The 22,922-nt window shown below is 34.6% G+C and overlaps 3 protein-coding genes and 1 pseudogene across 4 annotated transcripts; 3 read left to right on the top strand and 1 right to left on the bottom strand.

Moving 5' to 3' along the window:
- The first annotated feature begins 39 nt into the window (after positions 1–39).
- LOC106397740 lies at positions 40–5,630 on the top strand (annotated as a pseudogene).
- A 2,768-nt stretch (positions 5,631–8,398) lies between these two features.
- On the top strand, positions 8,399–12,368 carry LOC106401292 (kinesin-like protein KIN-13B). 2 transcript variants are annotated; one of them, XM_022703383.2, is made up of 12 exons: positions 8,399–8,724; positions 8,886–9,089; positions 9,243–9,422; positions 9,562–9,663; positions 9,759–9,836; positions 9,939–10,020; positions 10,308–10,467; positions 10,557–10,859; positions 10,964–11,182; positions 11,275–11,620; positions 11,703–11,768; positions 11,846–12,368. In XM_022703383.2, the coding sequence occupies exons 1-12, from the start codon at positions 8,581–8,583 to the stop codon at positions 12,023–12,025; spliced, it is 2,064 nt and encodes a 687-aa protein (XP_022559104.1). In that variant the 5' UTR covers positions 8,399–8,580; the 3' UTR covers positions 12,026–12,368. The 2 variants fall into 2 exon arrangements, with proteins under 2 accessions (XP_022559104.1, XP_013697233.1); XM_013841779.3 differs by having other exon boundaries at positions 8,400–8,724; positions 9,246–9,422.
- A 6,743-nt stretch (positions 12,369–19,111) lies between these two features.
- Positions 19,112–20,040, bottom strand: BNAC05G37300D. Its single transcript, XM_013840384.3, has one exon. The coding sequence runs from the start codon at positions 19,718–19,720 to the stop codon at positions 19,262–19,264; it is 459 nt and encodes a 152-aa protein (XP_013695838.1). The 5' UTR covers positions 19,721–20,040; the 3' UTR covers positions 19,112–19,261.
- A 943-nt stretch (positions 20,041–20,983) lies between these two features.
- Positions 20,984–22,134, top strand: LOC106397266 (60S ribosomal protein L37-2-like). The gene is made up of 4 exons (XM_013837848.3): positions 20,984–21,124; positions 21,229–21,364; positions 21,725–21,826; positions 21,910–22,134. The coding sequence occupies exons 1-4, from the start codon at positions 21,122–21,124 to the stop codon at positions 21,957–21,959; spliced, it is 291 nt and encodes a 96-aa protein (XP_013693302.1). The 5' UTR covers positions 20,984–21,121; the 3' UTR covers positions 21,960–22,134.
- Positions 22,135–22,922: the final 788 nt, after the last annotated feature.

Below are 22,922 nucleotides of genomic sequence, written 5' to 3'. Positions count from 1 at the left end.
ACCGTTTATAAGAACTCCGCCTAAAAACACTCATTGATCATTATTCATGCTGTCACTTGTCTATAAAGATGGCGTGCTTATCGTCTCGATCCAATTTTACGAAGCGAGGCGACTCAACGCTACCTCATCTCTCTCGGACATTTAAACAAACATGTAGTCTGCACGTTATGTTATCTCACGCATTGATGGTTTTAGGAGAGATTGGATTTGAAATAAGTCCAATTTAGACTCTCATTTGGAGAAAATGGTTTCACTTTCACGGTTTCTTTCAATTCTGGAGATATACGTTGAAGGTGATGTCAAGATTTAGTTTTTTTTTTCCTTCAAGTGGGCTGGTAAAAGAAGAAACGTTCAACACGATTCATACACTGCCTTGAAGTAGCTACGCTTTGTGGCAGCTTACTCGGGTTACTTTGACTATTTTTTTCGGTGCAATTTTGCACGAAAGAGTCAACTCTAATGGGTCATTATCACTTCTCACCGTCACTTTATAATATAAGCTATTTTGTCATGTAACAACATCTGTAGTTAGAATATGTCAATGGACTACGACTTTGGAAACTGCCTCCCACCGGCGTGGACTTGGACTTCTGTGTTAAGACTTGACCTGAACCTATGAGAAGGTACTAACTACCTCCTCAGAACATCTTCTAAGTGCCTAATTCCTCAAGCTATGTTGTGGCCAATCACTCTTTTAACTTTATCTCTCTTGTTAGGACAATCATGTTGTGCAACCGACACGCTGCTGCAGGGACAGTACTTGAAACATGGGCAAGAGCTCGTTTCAGCTTTCAACATCTTCAAGCTCAAGTTTTTCAGCTTCGAGAACTCAAGCAACCTGTATCTTGGAATCTGGTACAACGATTTGTATCTCAATGGTAACAAGCAGTATGCTCATATCCAGGACAGAGCTGTCTGGATTGCTAACCGCAACAATCCAATCCCAGGACGTTCTGGAAGCCTCACTGTTGACTCACTCGGCAGATTGAAGATCTTAAGAGGAGCTTCAAAAAGCCTGCTTGAGATAACTTCCACGGAAACCACTGGAAACACGACCCTTAAGCTGTTGGATACAGGAAATCTTCAGCTTCAGGAGATGGACTCTGATGGATCGGTGAGGAGGGTTTTGTGGCAAAGTTTTGATTATCCGACGGATACCTTTCTCCCTGGAATGAAGCTTGGTTTCAATGTCAAGACTGGAAAGAGATGGGAGCTGACGTCATGGCTAGGTGATACTTTACCTGCTTCTGGATCTTTTGTCTTTGGAATGGATGCGAATATTACAAACCGGTTAATCATATTGTGGCGTGGAAACATGTATTGGGCAAGTGGGCTTTGGTTTAAGGATCGGTTCTCCTTGGAGGAATTTAACAGTGAGTTCGTCTTCTCTTATGTTTCAACCGAGAGTGAACACTATTTTATGTTTTCGGTTGATCGCCACTATGGGGATACAGTATTCCCCACGATAACGATAGACCAAAAGGGCATTTTGCATATAAACAGGCTTGATAGAGAGGTCACTCATGTCCGCTGCTCTCCTTTCACCATCGGTGACGAGGTTTATAATGAATGTTATGGGAAGGATCCGAGGATGTGTTTGAACGCAGGTTGCATAGTCCCGGATATGCCATCTGGGTTCAGGAACTGTTCGCCCTATGGGTATACCTATTTCCGGGAGACAGTATCAGCTTTTTCAGGCAATGGGTTTGTACTTGATGAGACTGGTGGAAGGCTCAGTTCAGCTGATTGCCGTGTTATGTGTCTGCAAAACTGTTCTTGTCTTGCATATGCTTCAACCAATGGGGATGGTACGGGTTGCGAGATCTGGAATATTGACCCTTCCAACAAAAGGTCGGCTTCTCACCGTCCCAGAACAATATATATTCTCGTAAAAGGTACTATACCAGTATACCTTCTTTGTTTTATTGAAGTGTACTGCAGAATTTATATTTTGGCACTAAGTTTTATACTCCCTCCGTTTCATATTGTAAGTAGTTTTAGGGAAATTTTTTTGTTTCAAAATATAAATAATTTTCGTATTTCTAAGTAACTTTTACATTTATTGAATACAGTGTGACCAATCAAATTAAATAGACTTATTTTTTATTGGTTAAATTATATCTAACCTATTTATTATAAAATACTTTTTAAAAACATAATAATTTTCTTAATCTTGGCGCTTTTAGCCAAAACTACTTATATTATGAAACGGAGGGAGTATAATACAGGATATGGGGTACATCTAAGGATGTTAACTACAGGGTTAGGGCTCAGCCCTCTTTTGTTTATTATAAGCCCAGCCCTATTTTAACCCAACCCTATTTTGACCCTATTATAATCAAGGGTTAGGGCTGGTACCAGGGTTAACTCATTTAATTGAAAAAAATATTTCATTTATTTTTGTTCTTAAATTTTAAAGATAAAACTAGAAAAATTAAGATATCATATGATTCTTTCCTCCAATTTGATGAGCATCAAAATCAAAAGTTTTCCTCCCAAAATCGCAAAATCGAGTTTTTGCTCCACAACTAAGAATAAAATTTTTCCGTCAAAAAAAAATTGTGTTTTTTTCCGCCAAAACCTAATTTGAGTTTTTCCACCAAAACCACAAAATCAAGTTTTCCCGCCAAAACCGCAAAAACGAGTTTTCCCGCAAAAACCGCAAAAACCGCAAAAACCGCAAAAACCGCAAAATCGAGTTTTCCTGTCAAAACCGGCAAATCAAGTTTTCCCGCCAAAAATGTAAAATCGCGTTTTCCCGCCAAAACAGCAAAATCAAGTTTTCCGCCGAAACCGGCAAATCGGGTTTTCCCGCAGAAACCGTAAAATCTAGTTTTTCCGCCAAAACCGCAAAATCGAGTTTTCCCGCCAAAACCGCAAAATCGAGTTTTCCCGCCAAAACCACAAAAACGAGTTTTTCCGCCGAAACCGGCAAATCGAGTTTTTCCGCCGAAACCGGCAAATCGAGTTTTTTCGCCGAAACCGGCAAATCGAGTTTTCCCGCCGAAAACTACAAAATCGTGTTTTCCCGCCGAAACAGCAAAAACGAGTTTTCCGCCGAAACCGACAAATCAGGTTTTCCCGCCAAAACTGCAAAATCGAGTTTTTTCCGCTGAAACCGCAAAATCGAGTTTTTCCGCCAAAACTAATACCGCAATATCGAGTTTTCCCTACAAAACCGGCAAATCGAGTTTTCCCGCCAAAACCGTGAAATTGAGTTTTATGGGTTTTCCAAAAAAACTTAATTTAATTTTACGTTTTCACAGGAAAATTCGATTTTGAGGTTTTGGCGAAAAACTCGATTTTGATTTTTTGGCGGGAAAACTCGATTTCGAAGTTTTGACGAAAAACTCGATTTTGTTGTTTTAGTTGAAAACTCGATTTTGCGGTTTCGACGGAAAATTTCGTTGTTCAGTTTTTGGCGAGAAAACTCTACTTTAAGTTTTTTTTGATGAAAAACATTATTAAATATTGTATAATAGTTGTGTGAATCAAAATAAAAGGGTTAGAATTTAAACCCTGTCCTATTAGGGCCAACCCTATTTAAACCCTGTTTAAAAAATGAGGGTTAGGGTTACAAATGGGTTTGCAGGGTTAGGGCTAACCGTGTCAAGTTGAGCCCATATTAACATCCCTAGGTACATCAACCGAACGAAAAGGCGGCGACTTGGCTAGTTGTTGTGGCATCACTGTTCCTAATGATACCTGTAACTTGGTTCATCATCTATCTTATTTTGAGGAAATTTAAAGTAAAAGGTAAAAGATTGTATCATACTCACGCGTACACTTTCTTAGCAACCGTCTTCTTTCTAACAACAAGTTCACCACTTTTGTTTCTGTGTTTGATCCAGTAAGTGTCATATTTCGTGGAATGTTCTACTTCTTATGGGGGGAAGTCATTCCGCAAAGTAAGGCCTCAGCTTATTTACTTCCGTATAAGCATGTTTGAAAACTGTCCTTGTCGAAATTGAGCATTGTGTGTGCGATTATTTAGTGATTGGTTGCATAAGGAGGAGGGTTCAAACACCGAGGGTTGGTTCAACAATAGATCAAGAAATGCTACTACGTGAACTGGGAATTGATAGGAGAGGCCGCCGGCACAGGAGAAGTGCAAGGAAGAGTAATCATAATGATCTTCAGATTTTTAGTTTTGAAACTGTAGCCTTGGCAACAGATTACTTCTCCGATGCAAACAAGCTCGGTGAAGGTGGTTTTGGTCCTGTATATAAGGTACGGCAGATTCTTCAGATTCTGATATGCATTTAAAGAGATGATTTTGATGTTTCCTTTACTTTCTTGAAGGGGAGGTTATTAGATGGGGAAGAAGTTGCTATCAAGAGACTATCAATAGCATTAGGGCAAGGATTAGTTGAGTTCAAGAACGAAGCTATGCTTATTGCCAAACTTCAACACACAAATCTTGTTCAGCTGATAGGATGCTGCATCGAGAAGGACGAGAAAATGTTGATTTACGAATACATGCCCAACAAGAGCCTTGACTACTTCCTCTTCGGTGAGCTTTTTTTTGTTTAAGAAGCTAAGATTCTGTAGAAACCTATCTGAAACTGTGTCTCCGACTCTGTTGTGCAGACCCATTGAGGAAAAACGTTCTTGATTGAACTCTGCGGTTCATGATCATGGAAGGGATAGTTCAAGGTCTTTTGTACCTTCACAAGTACTCAAGATTGAAAGTCATACACAGAGACATCAAAGCCAGCAACATATTACTAGACGAGGATATGAATCCCAAAATATCTGATTTTGGTATGGCTCGGATATTTGGAGCACAAGAATCCAGAGCCAACAACACCAAAAGAGTTGCTGGCACATTGTAAGTAAAGAAGTGACCAGAAACAAGGAGAAGATTGTCTGATCAGATTTTAATTGAGTTTACTTGTGTTGTATGTAGTGGCTATATGTCTCCAGAGTACTTCAGAGAAGGACTATTCTCGGCTAAATCAGATGTGTTCAGTTTCGGTGTTCTGATGCTCTAAATCATTTGTGGAAGGAAGAACAACAGTTTCCACCATGACTCAGAAGGGCCTCTGAATCTCATAGTTCATGTAAAATGCTAAACTTTTTCTTCTTGTTTTATAGTTAGCATCTTTGGACCTTTTTGAAACTCTGTTTTTTTTTCAGGCGTGGAATCTGTTTAAAGAGAACCGAATTAGAGAGGTGATAGATCAGTCTTTGGGAGATTCTGCACTTGACAGCCCTCAAGTGTTGAGATGCGTTCAAGTTGCTCTCTTGTGTGTACAGCAAAACGCAGAGGATAGACCAAGTATGTTAGATGTTGTGTCCATGATTTATGGAGAAGGCAATAATGCTCTTACTTCGCCTAAAGAGCCAGCTTTCTATGATGGTCCCCGGAGAAGCTCGCCGGAAATTGATATTGAGACACCGGAGCCAGAAAATGTATCGGCAAATAGGGTTACTATCACAGTGATGGACCCAAGGTGAGATGCTTGTGACTGGTGAGGTTAAGATAAAACTGAACTTCCATGATATAGTTTTACTTCTGTATGTGGGGTTAACATGTAACTTAGCCCTTATATTGTCATGTAAGGATGCAACACAAGTATACACATTGTCTTTTTATATTCAGACTCAAATTTACAGACCATTCAGTATATTGTGTGGGCCGGAATTCGCATTATTTAGTCTTTTTAATGGCCGGTGACAAACATCCAACACGCTCAACTTGGAATGCGACGCAATAGCATCACCTTGGAATTCAACACGCATCATTATCTGCTTGTGAGTTGAAAATAAACTGAACTTCCATGAAACAGTATATTTTACTGCTTTGACTCTCCCTGTTTCTTTGTTATCTTGGAATCAATGCAATAGCATAATCCTTGGTGCTTTTACATCGTTTTCTTGTTTTGTAATTTGCTAATGATATTCGTTAGCTCTCTCGCTATATATAACTTGGCTATTTTTATCGAGAAGAAGAAGCCATTTTTCATATATATATATATATATGACGGCAGAACATGAACCAAATCATCTAAAACTCGAAGGAACAGAGATATTTGTTGTGTTTTGGGGGATTAGGGAAAACTTTATATATCTTTTCTCTCCTCGAGTTTCAGGTCTAACCCTAACCGTAGAACTCAGCCATGTCTTCCAAGCAAGGTAATCATTGTCCTTCTTTCTCTCAACTCTGCTAATATCCTCTAAGACAGGTTATCCTCTAAGACAGGTTTTTGATATAGATTCTGCTTCAAATGTTTTGTTAAGATTTGTTTGCTTTCAAATTTGATCTCATGAGTTCATTCATCATCAACCTGCTGGTATATTGATCTTTTGTGCTAGCTATTAACGCAATGAATTCAAAAATTTGTTTCATTTGATTTGGCATGGTTCTTTGTAAAACCCCAACCTTTTCTATTGGATTTGTAATATGGATCTTTGGTTGATCTGTTTCTATGTTTGGTTGGTGTTTCAGGAGGGAAATTGAAACCCTTGAAGCAGCCCAAGTCTGGTAAGAAGGAATACGATGAGGTATGTATGATCTTCCTTACAACTTACCCTTTTTATCTTTAAATTTTTGGTTGGCTTATATGTATCTTGTGCATGAGTTTTGCCTGAAAATTTGAGCTATGATGATCATAAACATCAGCTCCAAGTATAATATTCCAATCTTTAGGACAATCGTTTTAACTGCTTTAACACAATGTGTCCGAATGCAGCACGATAAGGAGTTAATTCAGAAAAAGAAGGATGAAGAGAAGGTGAGATTTGTTTATTTTCTTTTTCTAATTTTATAGTTTTGATTGATTGAACAATCTTAAGATGGAATGATTGTCTTGTTCTGTTGTGTTGTGTTGATGGAAACAGGCGCTTAAAGAACTCAGGAGCAAGGCATCACAAAAGGGATCGTTCGGTGGTGCAGGTCTTAAGAAAAGTGGCAAGAAATAATAATTCTCTTCTAATCTCCTCCTCAAATGTAAAAAAAAATAGCTCAAATCTATTTCTTGTTGGGAAACTCATATTTGAAAAAAAAAATATTCTATATATACATATGCTTTGTTCTATAACAATTAACATCGTGTTGCAAAGTTAACAAACACACATAAAAGTTACTCTCCATGTTTTATTTTAATTGATGTTTTAAGATTTTTTTGTTTTAATTTAAATGGTGTTGTCAAATTTCTATGCAAAAATGGCGACCAAAAGGCGGTGCGGAATTCAGAACTTTTTCAAACACGCTTTAGTTACACCAATCACAAAACTTTTATTTGTATTTGCGTTTTTGATAAAAACCGCAACAAGAAAAGTGAAACATGTGCACAAACTTGGATGCCTCGCATAAAAACGCATGTACAGTAAAACCGTGAATACATGAAAACATGTGTGGTTTTGAGAAATAACGCGATTTATGTAACTCTTTTTTTAAAATAAAATTAAGACAACTTTTATTTTACCAATACAAACAAATGATATAAACTAGTTATATGTATTTTGGACCAAATTCTTTGGTGCACGTTTTATAAGACAACGTGTATAAGAATTAAGCTTTTGATCTTTTTTTTTTCTTTAGCTTTTGATCTTTTCAAAACATTTTTTTTGCATTTAAATTTTATTTACGTTTCCTTTTTTGATGTTTTAGTATAATACACAGAGATTAAGTTGCAAATTTAATAAAGTAGCATTAGATCAAATTATAGTAACAATACATATTTTAATCTTATGGTTATGGTTACTCGATATTTTTTTTGAATTGTACTTTATGTCTTTTCTTTTACCACTAAATAATTTTATTTCAAATTATTAACTAAACTTTACTTCATTAATTTATTAGGATTATATATTCAAATGAATAATTCAAATGAAAAATATTAAAAGCTACAAATAGAAAATTTTGGAGTATGGCATCTGAAAAAAACTTACAACACATTTTATTACGATTATATATTCAAATGAATAATTTTATAGTAAAAACATCTTAAATAAATATTTTTACATTATTTTTTCTATCAAAATCGCACTACCTTTTTGTTAAAACCGCACTTATCCTACAAACCGCACGAACCACAGTTGTACCGTACCGCACTGTAATTCCGTCCCGCTAATATTATCAAATCCGCGGTCACCATTAGAACATCTCCTCCTCAATTTAAAAATAGCTCAAATCTCCCTTCTTGTTGGGAACTCATATTTGAAAGGAAAAAAAATATGTATGCATATATGCTTTGGTCTATAACAATTAACATCATGTTGCAAAGTTAACACAAAGAAAGACAAAAGTTATATTTGAGAGAAACATACTAATTAGTAACAAGAACATTAATAATGTTAAGTAACCATATTTAATTGGTCCACAAATCTAATTTATTAATATATTATATGAGCCAAAACGACATTTAAGGGAGCGTTTCAAAGAGAGAGAAAGAAAGATACAGCGACCAATGCTTCTCTGCGCTTTAATTTGAACTTAACTTTGTGTGGAGAGAGAGAGAGAGAGAGAGATAGATAGATAGCGAGAAGGAGACGACGGAGAGCAATTAAAGTATCCGTTTGGAGCTCCGATTCGAGCTAATAAGAGAGAAGAACTGCGATTCGATTCACTCGGCGATGAACGGGAGACAGAGATCTGGCGCAGCAGCGGCGGTGCACCACCAGAGGCAGCTCTCCGATAACCTTCTCGACATGTCTTCCTCAAATGGCAACAGATGGCTCCAATCCTCTGGTCTCCCCAACTTCCAGCCACCCGCCAATGTAAATCCCACCATCTGATCCCTTTTCGTCTATTATATCGGGATTTGAAAAAAAAAATGCGATTTTTAAATTTTTTATAGAAAAGATCTATTCGTCCACGATCTGGTGTCTTTGGATTCAATTTTTAAATCTAATGGTGTGTGAGTGACTTACACACACAGGATTACGGATACTATGGTGGTGGACAAGCAGCAACTAGAGGGTATCATCAGAATGCTCCGAGAGGGAACGACTTCTTTGGTGAACCAACTACTCCTCAGTACAGTTCTCGTCCTTCGAGCCAAAGAAAGAACACTACTGATGAATCTGAGTTCAGTCCCGGCCTCTTAGATCTGCATTCTTTTGATACTGAGCTTCTCCCCGAGGTTGGTAAACCGGAAGGCTTCTGGTTAAATGCTTGCGCTGCACTTACGTGGCTATCTATAAGCTTTATTGCTTACTGATAGAGTGGACTCCTTGCACTGCTCTTTTAGTTCATCAGACTTTTTTTTTTTTTTTCTAACTTATTATCTCATCAGCAGATTCCGGTCTCTAGCCTATTAGATGGCCCCTCAATGTTCAATCCTAGTCGAAGCCAAAGCTTTGAGGACTTTGAGGCTTACAACAAGCAGCAGCCTAACCGTAGTAGTCGCGTGTTGGCTGATAACTTGGCTGCTGAGAAGGAAAGGATGAATGCTGTCGCAAAGATCAAAGTTGTTGTACGTTTTTCTTCCTTCACTTCTGCCACCATCACGAATCACTTGTTTTTAACCCCTGAATTGAGAAATTTTGATGACTTTTGCATTGCGAATACTAATGCCTTCCTCAACATGATGTTCCCTGATTGTTTGAGAACAGGTGCGTAAGAGACCACTTAACAAAAAGGAGTCGGCAAAAAACGAGGAAGACATTGTTGACACTCATTCCAATTGCTTAACAGTTCATGAAACCAAACTTAAGGTCAGTCTCCGATGGTTTGTGTTTGTGCAACCTCAGTTGTCTGAGTCATCACTCCAGCAATACACTAAGACTCATTTATAACTCAATTATTGCAGGTTGACTTAACAGCCTATGTTGAAAAGCATGAGTTTGTGTTTGATGCCGTGCTAGATGAGGAAGTATCAAATGATGAGGTGACTGCTATTTAAAAGTGCTTAGGATCAACGTTTACTTGCAAATAACCAGTTATACCGTTGTGGCGCTTATTTCTCAAGTTATTATGCCACTTTTTGTAGGTTTATCGTGAGACTGTGGAGCCTGTTGTCCCCTTAATTTTTCAGCGCATCAAAGCCACTTGCTTTGCATATGGGCAGACAGGTAAATACTCCCCATAGGAATCATAGTTCACGAGGTCACTTTCCGAAAAATATGACAAGCTAATAGCAAGACCTTAGATCCTAACGTCTAAAGTATTTGGCATATCTTTTAACGCATTATCAACCCGGGCATGAATATAGCCTCTTCAATTTTATGAATCCGGTAGGTGATAGTCAACATCCACAAATCAGAAACAAATAATACTCTGCTTTAACTATGCATTTTCTCATTTTCTAGGATTGTATATTCTCAATCTAAACCATTGTTGGTTTATGTTTGCCTCTCAGGAAGTGGTAAAACCTATACTATGAAGCCTTTGCCTCTTAAGGCTTCAAGGGATATCTTAAGGTTGATGCACCACACATACAGGAACCAAGGGTTTCAGTTGTTTGTCAGCTTCTTTGAAATCTATGGAGGAAAGCTTTATGATCTCCTCAGTGAGAGGAAGTAAGTTGAGAAGCATCTCATGTTGTTGCCTTTTCTTGACTGCAATGCCTATTTAGTAAGCTGAAAAACAAACCTTTTTACCGTCATAGGAAGCTGTGTATGAGAGAGGATGGTAAGCAGCAAGTGTGCATCGTTGGTTTGCAAGAATACAGAGTATCTGATACAGATGCGATTATGGAGCTTATCGAGAGAGGAAGTGCAACAAGAAGTACTGGAACCACTGGTGCAAACGAAGAATCCTCCCGTTCACATGCTATACTTCAGCTCGCTATCAAAAAATCAGCAGAGGGAAATCAGTCAAAGCCCCCTCGCCTTGTTGGGAAACTTTCTTTCATCGATCTTGCTGGAAGTGAACGTGGTGCAGACACAACTGACAATGACAAACAGACAAGGTAACATCTCTGTTCTGAGCCCTGATTACTCTTTAAATTGTTTAGTGTGAATATTGTTTCTGGCTATTTGCTTCGATATTTATTGGTATTATCATATAATACAGATTGGAAGGAGCAGAAATCAATAAGAGCTTACTGGCCTTGAAGGAGTGTATTAGAGCTCTGGATAATGATCAAGGCCACATCCCTTTTAGAGGCAGTAAGTTGACAGAAGTTCTCAGAGACTCCTTCATGGGAAATTCTCGCACTGTAATGATATCTTGCATATCTCCAAGCTCTGGATCATGTGAGCACACCCTTAACACCTTAAGATACGCGGACAGGTTCGTTTTACTCGCTCGCTGTTATATCTTTCTCTCTTTTTTTGTTCATGTGTGCATGACTAAACTTTTTCTGTAAATTATGAGAACTGTAGGGTTAAGAGTCTCTCGAAGGGAAACGGTTCTAAGAAAGATGTATCATCTTCAACCATGAACCTAAGGGAGTCAACAAAAATTCCTTTGTCTTCCGCACTCCCTACTCCATCTAACTATGATGATGACTTGAATGAGATGTGGACTGAAGAAAACGATGACTTTGATGCTTCGGATTACGAGCAAGAGAAACAAATGTGGAAGAAAAACGTGAAGCCAGAGCCATCCTATAACGTTATGGCACAGGAGAGAATCCCGAAACCAAGTATTCCGATGAAGTCAAGAGACATGCCAAGGCCCGATATGAAGAAGTCAAACTCCGATGACAATCTAAATGCACTTCTGCAGGTAACATTCAGCTAAACGCTTAGGTCATGCATGTTTGTCAGCCTTAACGCAAGAATCATTTATCATTCATTTTTTTTTACAGGAAGAAGAAGACCTTGTGAATGCTCACCGTAAACAAGTTGAGGATACCATGAACATCGTGAAAGAGGTATGAATTTTCTCAGTTTTACCAAACCTCTTGTTTCGATTCTACCTCTTAATCCCTTTCTGGAATCACATGTGCAGGAGATGAATCTGCTGGTTGAAGCTGACCAGCCAGGAAACCAGCTAGATGGTTACATTTCAAGACTGAACACGATTCTCTCTCAGAAGGCTGCAGGTATACTCCAATTGCAGAACCGTCTTGCTCATTTCCAAAAACGCCTTAGGGAGCACAATGTATTGGTATCTTCCACTGGGTACTGACCCCTCACTTTGAGTAAATACTGGTCCTTCTTTTATCGACCTCATCTCTGGGTATTGCACTTGTGCCACCCTACTGGCTTGGACTGGAGGTGAGAAGTTTATCCATTTACCGCCTTCTGAGAGCTTTGCAGGGAAGAGCTATGGATGATCACAGAGCTTTACTTCTGTTCTTGCTGCCGCTTTTTGCATTCTATCATATTATTGTACTGGATTTGTTGCAGAAGATGACATACTATGTAATAATATTTACTGTTGTGCTATTAACGAGCTTGCCTTGTACTATATAATACAACTAGTGGTTTTCCCGCGGGTTGTTGTTTATTAGATTGTTGGTTTGTGCATATTTATGGATTGTTATTAGGTCGTTGAGTTTGGTTATTGATTCAGTTTTGGTTCTTTTTTTATTTATTTATGGTCTCTCGGTTGTAAAGATATAGAATCCATTTGGATATCGATGAAATTTTGTTAGGAATTGGTTTAGTTATTTCAACTGCATATTTCATAGTTTGAGTTTTCGTTTGTGTTTTATTTGTAGTTAAATTTGGTGGAAGTGTATTTTTCTTTACGTATTTGTGGACTATTGCGTCCGAGGTTTTAATGTATTGGCATGTGGTTGTGTTTAATATCGCATTTTTCATAAAGTTTGTTAGCCATGGTTGGTAATTTGGCAATGATATTGATGTGATCAGCATTATCGCATTGATTTTTTAAGCTGTGTTCTTATATATATTTTCTGATGGGCTTGTGTTAAATGGTGGGTTGTTTGTTTTGGTTGACAATATAATTTTATTGTGTTTTTTGTAGGCACTGAATGGACTGTGAATTATAATAATTAGTAGTTTGGATTGAACTACACAAGACATAAATGGTTTAATATTTTTGGCAGTTTTTCTAATTGTATGGTTTGTGAAAGTTTTATTTTGGAACACTTGAAAGAGCCAACTCTGAGATTTTTTACTTATCTAGACAAATGTTTGTGATATATCTTATTGTCCACATAGATTATGTCTCCACATGATATAGATTATGTCTCCACATGATCTCTGCGTATCTTGGCTGTAGGAAGGGTACGTCGTGGCTTCTGTGGTGCTTTGACATGCATGGGTGACGTGTAGCTGCTGGTTGTATGTTTGGTTGTTTGTATACTTAGATTGACGTTTATTTTAGAGGTGAATGTGGTGTGTCAAGCGTGATATATATATATTTAAATTTTCGTATTTAGCTAGTGTTGGAGGAGTGGGATATTGGCATATGAGATGAAAAGAGTGCGGAGAACATGTAGGAGTTGGTCCGATTTTTTTTTTTTTTTTTTTTTTTTTTTTTGTCACTGGAGTTGGTCCGATTTGTATTGTCTTTTTGGAGGAGTGGAATTTTGGAATATGAGAGATGAAAAGAGTGAGGATGGACATGTAGGAGTTGATCCGATTTGTATTGTCTTTTATTTGAGCTATTGGAATTATGTTTTTTCTTCCTTTCTTTTTTTATCTTTTCATAAAGATATACTTAAGAAAGAAAAATAAAGAAAAAGACATGAATTTAGATAAAATTCATCTATTGTTGCCTCGAAACTAATGGTTCAGTTCTTTAAGAACATGCCAATCGTTAAAATTTCCCAAATTCATCTATTGTTGCTCAAAAAAAAAAAGCAAAGGGTTAGTTTTGGTATTTTGACAAAGAGAGAGAGGCGGAGAAACCTATTATTGGTTTATATATTTTGATTGATTTAGAAATCCATATAGTATTTATAAATCCAAGTAAAATATGCAAATCCGGAGTTTTTCCCTCGGATTTGAGTCTTTGTATTTTTAACTAAAAAATCTAAACAAATCCATTCAAATCCATTATAAAATCAAATATATTAGTAAATCCGTGCGATTGAATAACACTTGATTTGATATATAATTTATGAATCATTAAACCAATAACACATGATTTTAATACAGATTTGAAAATCATAAAACCAATAACACTAGATTTAGTTCGGATTTTCAAATCCATTAAAATACAACAACCAATAACCCCTACTAAATGTTTAGGGTTTGGGGAGTGGAAGTTTTGTTCCCTTTTTTGTTTTTAATTTAATTTTCCTTTCTATTATGTTATTTTATTTTATTAACCTTTTTAAAATTAAATTAAATTAAAAATGTTGATTAAGTTGATTAATCAAAGGGTTAGTTTTGATATTTTGAAAAACATTATACTATAAGAACAACTTTATGTTGGTTTTATACCATAGAGACAACCATGCTATTTTTTGTTCCGTTTTGATAATTTTCCCATAAAACATTTAGTAAAAATACAATTATTTGATTAATTAGATATTTAAAGAAACTTGGAGTTTTTTTTAATGAGTATCTATGATAGAAATACTAATATTTAATAAAAACAAATGTTTGATTAAATTAAATATTTAAGAAAATCAGAGTCAATAGCACAAGATATATTCTCACGGTATATAATCGATATTTCATAGGTAGTTGAGAAATTTTGTTATCCTCTCTCTTAAATTTTTTTCAGTTTTATTAAATTATTGAGATATCCTATAAATTTTTACCTTGGAGAATCTCTAACATTCTATCTTGGAGAGAAAAATGACAAGAATCAGAAAAAAAATCTATTTTTTTTTGCTTGGTAATGAGTTTTGACTTTGAATAAAAATTAGAGAAAATGTGGGTTTAAGTGTTTTTAGAAGGGTTCAAATCAAATAAGATATTAAAAAAGACTTTAAAATAAATAAATCTGACTGGATAAAAATAACTTATGAAGACTTAGGATTTTCTTAAGCCTTCAAACTTCAAGGCTTTTGAAACCATATTACCAATTACAAAAAATATCTTTATGTTTCAATTTCCGCCACTACGATCTTCTTCTTCTTCCACATTCACCAGTCTCGCTTAGACACCCTCTTCTATTGATTTCTCTTTGGCAATGAATGATTCCTGCTACTCTGTTTAGATCCAGTGATTAATATTTGCCCACCATCTCTTGAACATTGTGGTTTATCTCGGTTGTCCATGTATTTGGGAAGGTAAAGGGCAATGCAATACGTTTCATAACAGAACATAGAGACTCAAGGGAAAACTTCCGCACACTCTTTTGATGATCTCCTAATTGGTCTTCATTGAACTTGATACTCCTCGCTACCGGCACAACACTACAACAGCTCGGTGGGATGAGAGAATCTCTTGTCATACGTCTAAGCATAAGAGGCTACATGAAGCATCAGATTTTCCCTCGATCTATCCAAAGAAAGCCATTTCATTTCTCTTTACTTCATCTCCAGCTTATGATTCTCAGCTACTTGTCCACCATCTTTTCCGTGCTGGCCGCTTTGGTTTCACCTCTGAATCCATCCGCAAAGCCTTCGATTTTTGCAGAAGACAGTGTCTCAAGCACCATGTTTTTTACTCCCGCGGTGTCTTTCTCCGTGGGCATTTGAAGCTTGAATAGTTTACTGCGTTTCTTAAGTTTCTCAACCGTGTCCAAGGGTCGGTCTCTTTGTTCCTTCAAGGCTTCTATAATTGGTATCTGCAAGGTCAAGCCATGAACAAGCTCACTAACTCGGCCATTATAAATATATTCATATATAACATTTCAAATTTGAAATTATTATTATTTTTTATATAATTATACAATTTGTATTATTAAAACTTTCAAAAATTTCTACAATTTGGTAAAATTTTAAATATCTAATCTAAGAAAATAGTAAAATCTATAATATTTAATGAAATTTATTTTTAAATATAAGTTAGATTTAAAAAAATTCTTACTGCACATGGTGCAGGAAAACACCTAGTTCCCTATACTAGTCCAATTGAAAAGTTTGCAGAACGAGCTATATTTGCGAAGTAATTTTGCCACATGTCCTCTCTACAATCAATTTTACAAAACAAATATGACATGACTAATGAAATTGATGACATGGCTTCCGGAAAAATATGACATGGAGAATTTCATTTAATGTTGATTTATATTTTTGACAAACTTATTAAAATATGGTAATAATTCATATATTAAATTTAATATTGATATTTCTTTTTGGTAAACTTTTCTTAAATATGGTAATAGCTCATACTTCATCTACAAAATAAATATATTCATATATAACATTTCAAATTTGGAAATATTATTATTTTTGTATAATTATACAATTTGTATTACTAAAGCTTTCAAAAATTTCTACAATTTTGTAAAAATTTAAATATCTAATCTAAGAAAATAGTAAAACCTATAATATTTAATGAAATTTATTTTTAAATATAAGTTAGATTTAAAAAAATTCTTACTGCACATAGTGCAGGAAAACACCTAGTTCCCTATACTAGTCCAATTGAAAAGTTTGCAGAACGAGCTATATTTGCGAAGTGATTTTGCCACATGTCCTCTCTATAATCAATTTTACAAAACAAATATGACATGACTAATGAAATTGATGACATGGCTTCAGGAAAAATATGACATGAAGAATTTCATTTAATGTTGATTTATATTTTTGGCAAACTTATTAGAATATGGTAATAATTCATATATTACATTTAATATTGATATTTCTTTTTGGTAAACTTTTCTTAAATATGATAATAGCTCATACATCATCTATAAAATAAATACTAGATTTTGACCCGCGCTTTCAAAGCGCGGGTTTATTTTTGTTTTTTTTTTCAATTGACAAATATTTAGTAAATGTCACATTTTCATATATTTGTGTTTTATTTTATAAAAGACTTAAAAATTTTATTTTTATTTATCGTATTTCATTTTAAATGACTATTTATGTTAAAAAAAATTAAACTTTATTTTTTTAATGAATTAAGTTGGTATAACTCTGATAAATTAATTTTATTATGGGGTTAATATTTTAATTAAAAAATTATATACTTTTAATAAAGATTTATACTTTTCAATAAAAAAATTCAATTATTTTTATGAATGCTTAAATTATATTAAGAAAAGAAAAAAATAATAATTAAGAATAGATGAAAAAAAATTATTTGAACTTGGACTCAATGGTCCAAAGGAAAAAAAAAGGTGAGAATTGAATCTGATTTTTTAATAGGCCCAAATGGCCCAAGAGAGATTTGATTTGGGCTGGATCCAAAAATAATGACCCAATATAGATTTGTTATTAATATTACTTAATTGCCCTTAATGAAACATGCAATGTTAGTGAAGGAAACATGCCCCTAAGGTAATTATGACAATAGGATCCTGCTTTAATAGTATAGATATTCATATATAATGTTTCAAATTTGGAAATATTATTATTTTTGTATAATTATATAATTTGTATTACTAAAGCTTTCAAAAATTTCTACAATTTTGTAGAAATTTAAATATCTAATCTAAGAAAATATTAAAATCTATAATATTTAATGAAATTTATTTTTAAATATAAGTTAGATTTAAAAAACAATTTACCACCTAGTTCCCTATACTAGTCCAATTGAAAAGTTTGCAGAACGAGCTAAATTTGCGAAGTGATTTTGCCACATATCCTCTCTACAATCAATTTTACAAAAAAAATATGACATGGCTAATGAAATTGATGACATGGCTTCCGAAAAAATATGACATGGAGAATTTCATTTAATGTTGATTTATATTTTTGGCAAACTTATTAGAATATGGTAATAATTCATATATTACATTTAATATTGATATTTCTTTTTGGTAAACTTTTCTTAAATATGGTAATAACTCATACATCATCTATAAAATAAATATATTCATATATAACGTTTCAAATTTGGAAATATTATTATTTTTGTATAATTATACAATTTGTATTACTAAAGCTTTCAAAAATTTCTACAATTTTGTAAAAATTTAAATATCTAATCTAAGAAAATAGTAAAATCTATAATATTTAATGAAAATTATTTTTAAATATAAGTTAGATTTAAAAAAATTCTTACTGCACATGGTGCAGGAAAACACCTAGTTCCCTATACTAGTCCAATTGAAAAGTTTGCAGAACGAGCTATATTTGCGAAGTGATTTTGCCACATGTCCTCTCTACAATCAATTTTACAAAACAAATATGACATGGCTAATGTAATTGATGACATGACTTCCGGAAAAATATGACATGGAGAATTTCATTTAATGTTGGTTTATATTTTTGGCAAACTTATTAGAATATGGTAATAATTCATATATTACATTTAATATTAATATTTCTTTTTGGTAAACTTTTCTTAAAAATGGTAATAGCCCATACATCATCTATAAAATAAATATATTCATATATAATGTTTCAAATTTGGAAATATTATTATTTTTGTATAATTATATAATTTGTATTACTAAAGCTTTCAAAAATTTCTACAATTTTGTAGAAATTTAAATATCTAATCTAAGAAAATAGTAAAATCTATAATATTTAATGAAATTTATTTTTAAATATAAGTTAGATTTTAAAAAATTCTTACTGCACATGGTGCAGGAAAATACATAGTTCCTTATACTAGTCCAATTGAAAAGTTTGCAGAACGAGCTATATTTGCGAAGTAATTTTGTTACATGTCCTTCCTACAATCAATTTTACAAAGCAAATATGACATGACTAATGAAATTGATGACATGGCTTCCGGAAAAATATGACATGGATAATTTCATTTAATGTTGATTTATATGTTTGACAAACTTATTAGAATATGGTAATAATTCATATATTACATTTAATATTGATATTTCTTTTTAGTAAACTTTTCTTAAATATGGTAATAGCTCATACATCATCTATAAAATAAATATATTCATATATAACGTTTCAAATTTGGAAATGTTATTATTTTTGTATAATTATACAATTTGTATTACTAAAGCTTTCAAATTTTTTTACAATTTTGTAAAAATTTAAATATCTAATCTAAGAAAATAGTAAAATCTATAATATTCAATGAAATTTATTTTTAAATATAAGTTAGATTTAAAAAAAATTTACTGCACATGATGCAGAAAAACACCTAGTTCCCTATACTAGTCTAATTGAAAAGTTTGCAGAACGAGCTATGATAAGTTATAACTGAAGAGTATCGAAAACATCGAGCAGTATGTGCATGGTTTCACAAAACAGGTTCTAGATACTGCAAGAAGAGAGCTCCAAAGTTCACTGTCAAATGGTATATTGGTACACAAGCATGATTCAAACATACAAGAAGAAAGACTTGTAGTAAACCAAAACAAATCAAGAATTTGAAAAACACAAACTATAATAGCTCAAGAGTGTTGGGATCAGGCGTAGAGATCATTTAAGAACTTGTCAACGATGTTGAGATAAACAGGACTTCTAAGACGAGAATAGTAATGAAGTGCTTCTTCAACGTCAAGGGCTTGCTCTATATCTCCCGTCTCAATTACATACATCTCTTTGATCTTCTTCTCCATTGTATCGCAGTCTCTTGATAAACGAGAAGAGCAAGCTTCTGTTTTCTTCTCTTGGTGATCTTGTACATGCTCTTGAGTCTTTTGCTCCAGTTTTAATGGACCTCCTCCTCCAATGCTATTTTCGAGATCAGACTCCCAAATGTTGAGGAAACTTGCGTAGAAATCGTCGCCATCGAGAGAATTTGATCTACAAAATGTGCATGAGAAGTGTGTTTTTGGTTTAGAGAGCTTCTTACCTGCTCTAAGAATGATTGACTTGAGACTGTGTAGTGTTCTGTGGAAGAAACTGTTTGTTTTCTGAAACATCTCTCTACACTGTAACTGATATGTTCTTGTCGGGAGGGGAGATCAATGTTTTCTCACATATATTTGTAGTCACTAAAAGCGAATTATTTATGTAGTATATTAATGTGTTGATGGGTTACTTTAGTTTCATAGTATTTGCCAATGTATCTTTAGTGTTTATTACTCTGCATCAAAAAGGCTAAAGTGAAAATTTGTCTTTGTCGTGGAATGTCACCTTTCACTTTTTTCTTCTTCATGTTTGTCTTTTTTGATGATTTGAAGATCTTAAAATTAAGGTTAATAGTGATGGATGCACGATTTCAAATTGTGCATGTACTTTATTCATTGCATTATAGTAGGGTATTATACCTTTATTCTTGGTTAAATATCAAATAGTTGGTACGGTTTCAATAAAAAGGATGGAGAGAGAAATATTTCAAGTATGTTTGTATAGGAAGGTACTACGCACTATTGTTGTTTGACTAACTGTTGTCTAAAGCATGGTTATAACATTTCTTAAGATGCAAAGCTAAAGCGGTTCTTATTCCGTCTTTGGACCTACATACCAACGTTAATCCATGATTTTGGGGAAACTACTTTTAAACGTATTAATGACCAAACCTAAGTTTCGATGCAAGTAGAGGCTTATTTGGTACAGAGAAAAAAAATTAGGTCTGTTGAAACTGTAAAGGACAATGTTTTAACCTCAAGTTTGGAAACGCCATAAACTCTAAGATACATTCACAAAGGTTGTTCAAATGATATTGCAGCTACTTGATGTGTACCACTCTTGCCTTCACTTGCTTCGGTAGAGTTACCACCACACACCGAAGCATTTTCATTGTGTCTAGTTAGAACTAGCTGTTTAAGCTTGTTGGTTACTTGTTCAGCTAGCACAAATTCGGCAATATGCAACCAACTATAATCTAAAATGTAATGTACCATGGCTCACATGCAGCAAAGTGTATATAAATCATCATAGGTATTGAATGATGTTTGCTTGCAAGAGCACTAATAAATGTGGAAACCAACTTCATCTGTTGCATTTTGCTCTTCAGCAACCAGAAGAATCGTTAGTGCCGAATGACAGATCCTCAACCACATGATTTGACTTAGGACTGTGATCTAGAAGCAATGAAACCAAAGAAAAAAAATTGTGTTTGAAACTGACACCAATATTTCTCTAAAATACACTTTCCAAAAAGAGAATCTGAAAATGGGCAAAAGAAACTGGAATAAGGCCCGTTTCTATCAAAATAGAAACTGAGGCCCATTATAAACATAAAAAGCCCATGATATCGATTCCAACCCTAGAGTCAGAAGTCATATAAGTGGCCGCCTTATAAGCTTTACAGCTTCTTCCTCCCCCTGAAGCCGAGTAATCAATCATCCTAGGTTTTTGGTGGCAAGCAGCTCGCTACAATGGTGATCTCTCTCTCTTCCTCCACACGTTCTCTCTTGTATTTACTGTTCGAGAACCATTTTCTGATGTTGGTTGTGAATGTTTTTTTTTTTGTTGAGTATCGCAGACAAAGGGAACAGGGAGTTTCGGAAAGAGGAGGAACAAGAGTCACACGCTGTGTGTGAGATGTGGACGTCGTAGCTTCCACATCCAAAAGAGTCGCTGCTCTGCCTGCGCTTACCCCGCCGCTCGCAAGAGGACCTGTAAGTCTCTTCTTCTTCATTTTTTTTTTTTTAAATCTCACCATTTCATTTTCTTACCGATCAATCTTGTTTATTGATTCTGGATAATCCTTAAGAGAATGGTGTTGTTGTTGTCTATTGTTACGTTTTGGATTAATTTACTTATAGAACGAATGTTTTAATTTAACAAATCAACTGTATATTAGCTCGACTGATTTGTCGTGTAGTTGTAATATAATCTCATAGGATGCAACTTTACATATTGTTTGTAGTATCTAGGTCAATTTGATTTGTTGTTTAATTGTAACAATCGTTTTGAGTTTGGAGAAATGTATTGTGTCTTTTATCATATACTATTAATGAAGTTGTATCTCTTATTAGACAACTGGAGTGTGAAGGCAATCAGGAGGAAGACAACCGGAACCGGCAGGATGAGATATCTCAAAAATGTCCCCCGTCGCTTCAAGACCGGTTTCAGAGAAGGTATAACATTGATTAATGATTTTGTTAAAAGTCCAAAATGGGGTTACTAATGATGGCACACATTTTATTTATTTACTTTAAAGGTACTGAAGCCAAGCCAAGGAACAAGGGAGCAGCTGCTTCATCAACCTAAAAGAAACCCCACTTGGTGTTTAAGGCAGCAAGGGACTAAAATTTAGCACTTTTCTCTCGCTCTATCTAGTTTTGAGATTTGCTATTCCTGAATACTATTTATGTTTTTGTTTCAAGTTTTCGAACCTGGTTGATATATATCATCCCTTCATCTTGCAATTTTATAACTTTAAGTCTTTCTTTGCTATTTTTACACATTCATCCAAGTGTTCTACGCTTGTTGATTTATCTTGTCGTTGCCTGGAAACTTTGCAAACTAATTATTAAAACACTTTGTAACTCAGAATGTAGAACAAAAGCTAATAGGGACAAACCAGATGAAAACATTGCCGTACTTCGTGACATCTGGATTCAATGTTGATTCAGTTTTCTAATGCATTGCTACAAGTCCTCTCAAATGAACATGAAGAACCAAGTATAAAGTCCCAACACTAGCAAAACAACCTTCACATTGAGTTTATCTTAATCAAACACCTTCAACTTGGAGCAGCCGTTGTTCATTTCAATGCCTTTCTGGTACCTTACGTACACCATTGATATAGCCGGGGGTCGGCAACAAAGATCAACCGGTTGTGAATGCTAACCAACGTGTTAACGTGAGAGAGAGCTTTTTGCTTCTTTGGCATTGTGATGTGTATCAACTTGCATAATCAACCTTCTCTATGCGTATCATCCATTACCATCCATTACAAATGTTAAGAACGAATTGGTTTCCTTACCTTCTTAGTTGTTACATAAATTTTTTAAAAGATTATTTTATTTCTAATCTCTTCTGTTTGTGGTACACCTTCATTTGCAAGCTGTTAACATTTACTGTAAACTAAAGTTACACAACACTATGATTTCTGTTGTGTACTCTCCTCGCTATTTCTATTACATTTCTTTCATATAGTATCAAGAAACAACAACAAATCTGATCCCTAAGGCAGACTCCAGATCTACAACTCATCTTTAGCCTACTGAA

Source organism: Brassica napus, chromosome C5 (assembly GCF_020379485.1).
Source record: "Brassica napus cultivar Da-Ae chromosome C5, Da-Ae, whole genome shotgun sequence".
Classification (NCBI taxonomy): Eukaryota; Viridiplantae; Streptophyta; class Magnoliopsida; order Brassicales; family Brassicaceae; genus Brassica; species Brassica napus.
This window is presented reverse-complemented; position numbering and strand designations above follow the sequence as displayed.

Excerpts from the sequence above, each read along its gene's own strand:
- LOC106401292 (XM_022703383.2), top strand. The coding sequence starts at position 8,581 with ATGAACGGGAGACAGAGATCTGGCGCAGCAGCGGCGGTGCACCACCAG. Across the intron at positions 9,090-9,242 it reads ATACTGAGCTTCTCCCCGAG|CAGATTCCGGTCTCTAGCCT; the intron begins GTTGGTAAACCG and ends TTATCTCATCAG. Across the intron at positions 9,664-9,758 it reads TTCATGAAACCAAACTTAAG|GTTGACTTAACAGCCTATGT; the intron begins GTCAGTCTCCGA and ends CAATTATTGCAG.
- BNAC05G37300D (XM_013840384.3), bottom strand. The coding sequence starts at position 19,720 with ATGTTTCAGAAAACAAACAGTTTCTTCCACAGAACACTACACAGTCTC.
- LOC106397266 (XM_013837848.3), top strand. Across the intron at positions 21,365-21,724 it reads CGCCGCTCGCAAGAGGACCT|ACAACTGGAGTGTGAAGGCA; the intron begins GTAAGTCTCTTC and ends ATCTCTTATTAG. Across the intron at positions 21,827-21,909 it reads CAAGACCGGTTTCAGAGAAG|GTACTGAAGCCAAGCCAAGG; the intron begins GTATAACATTGA and ends TTTACTTTAAAG.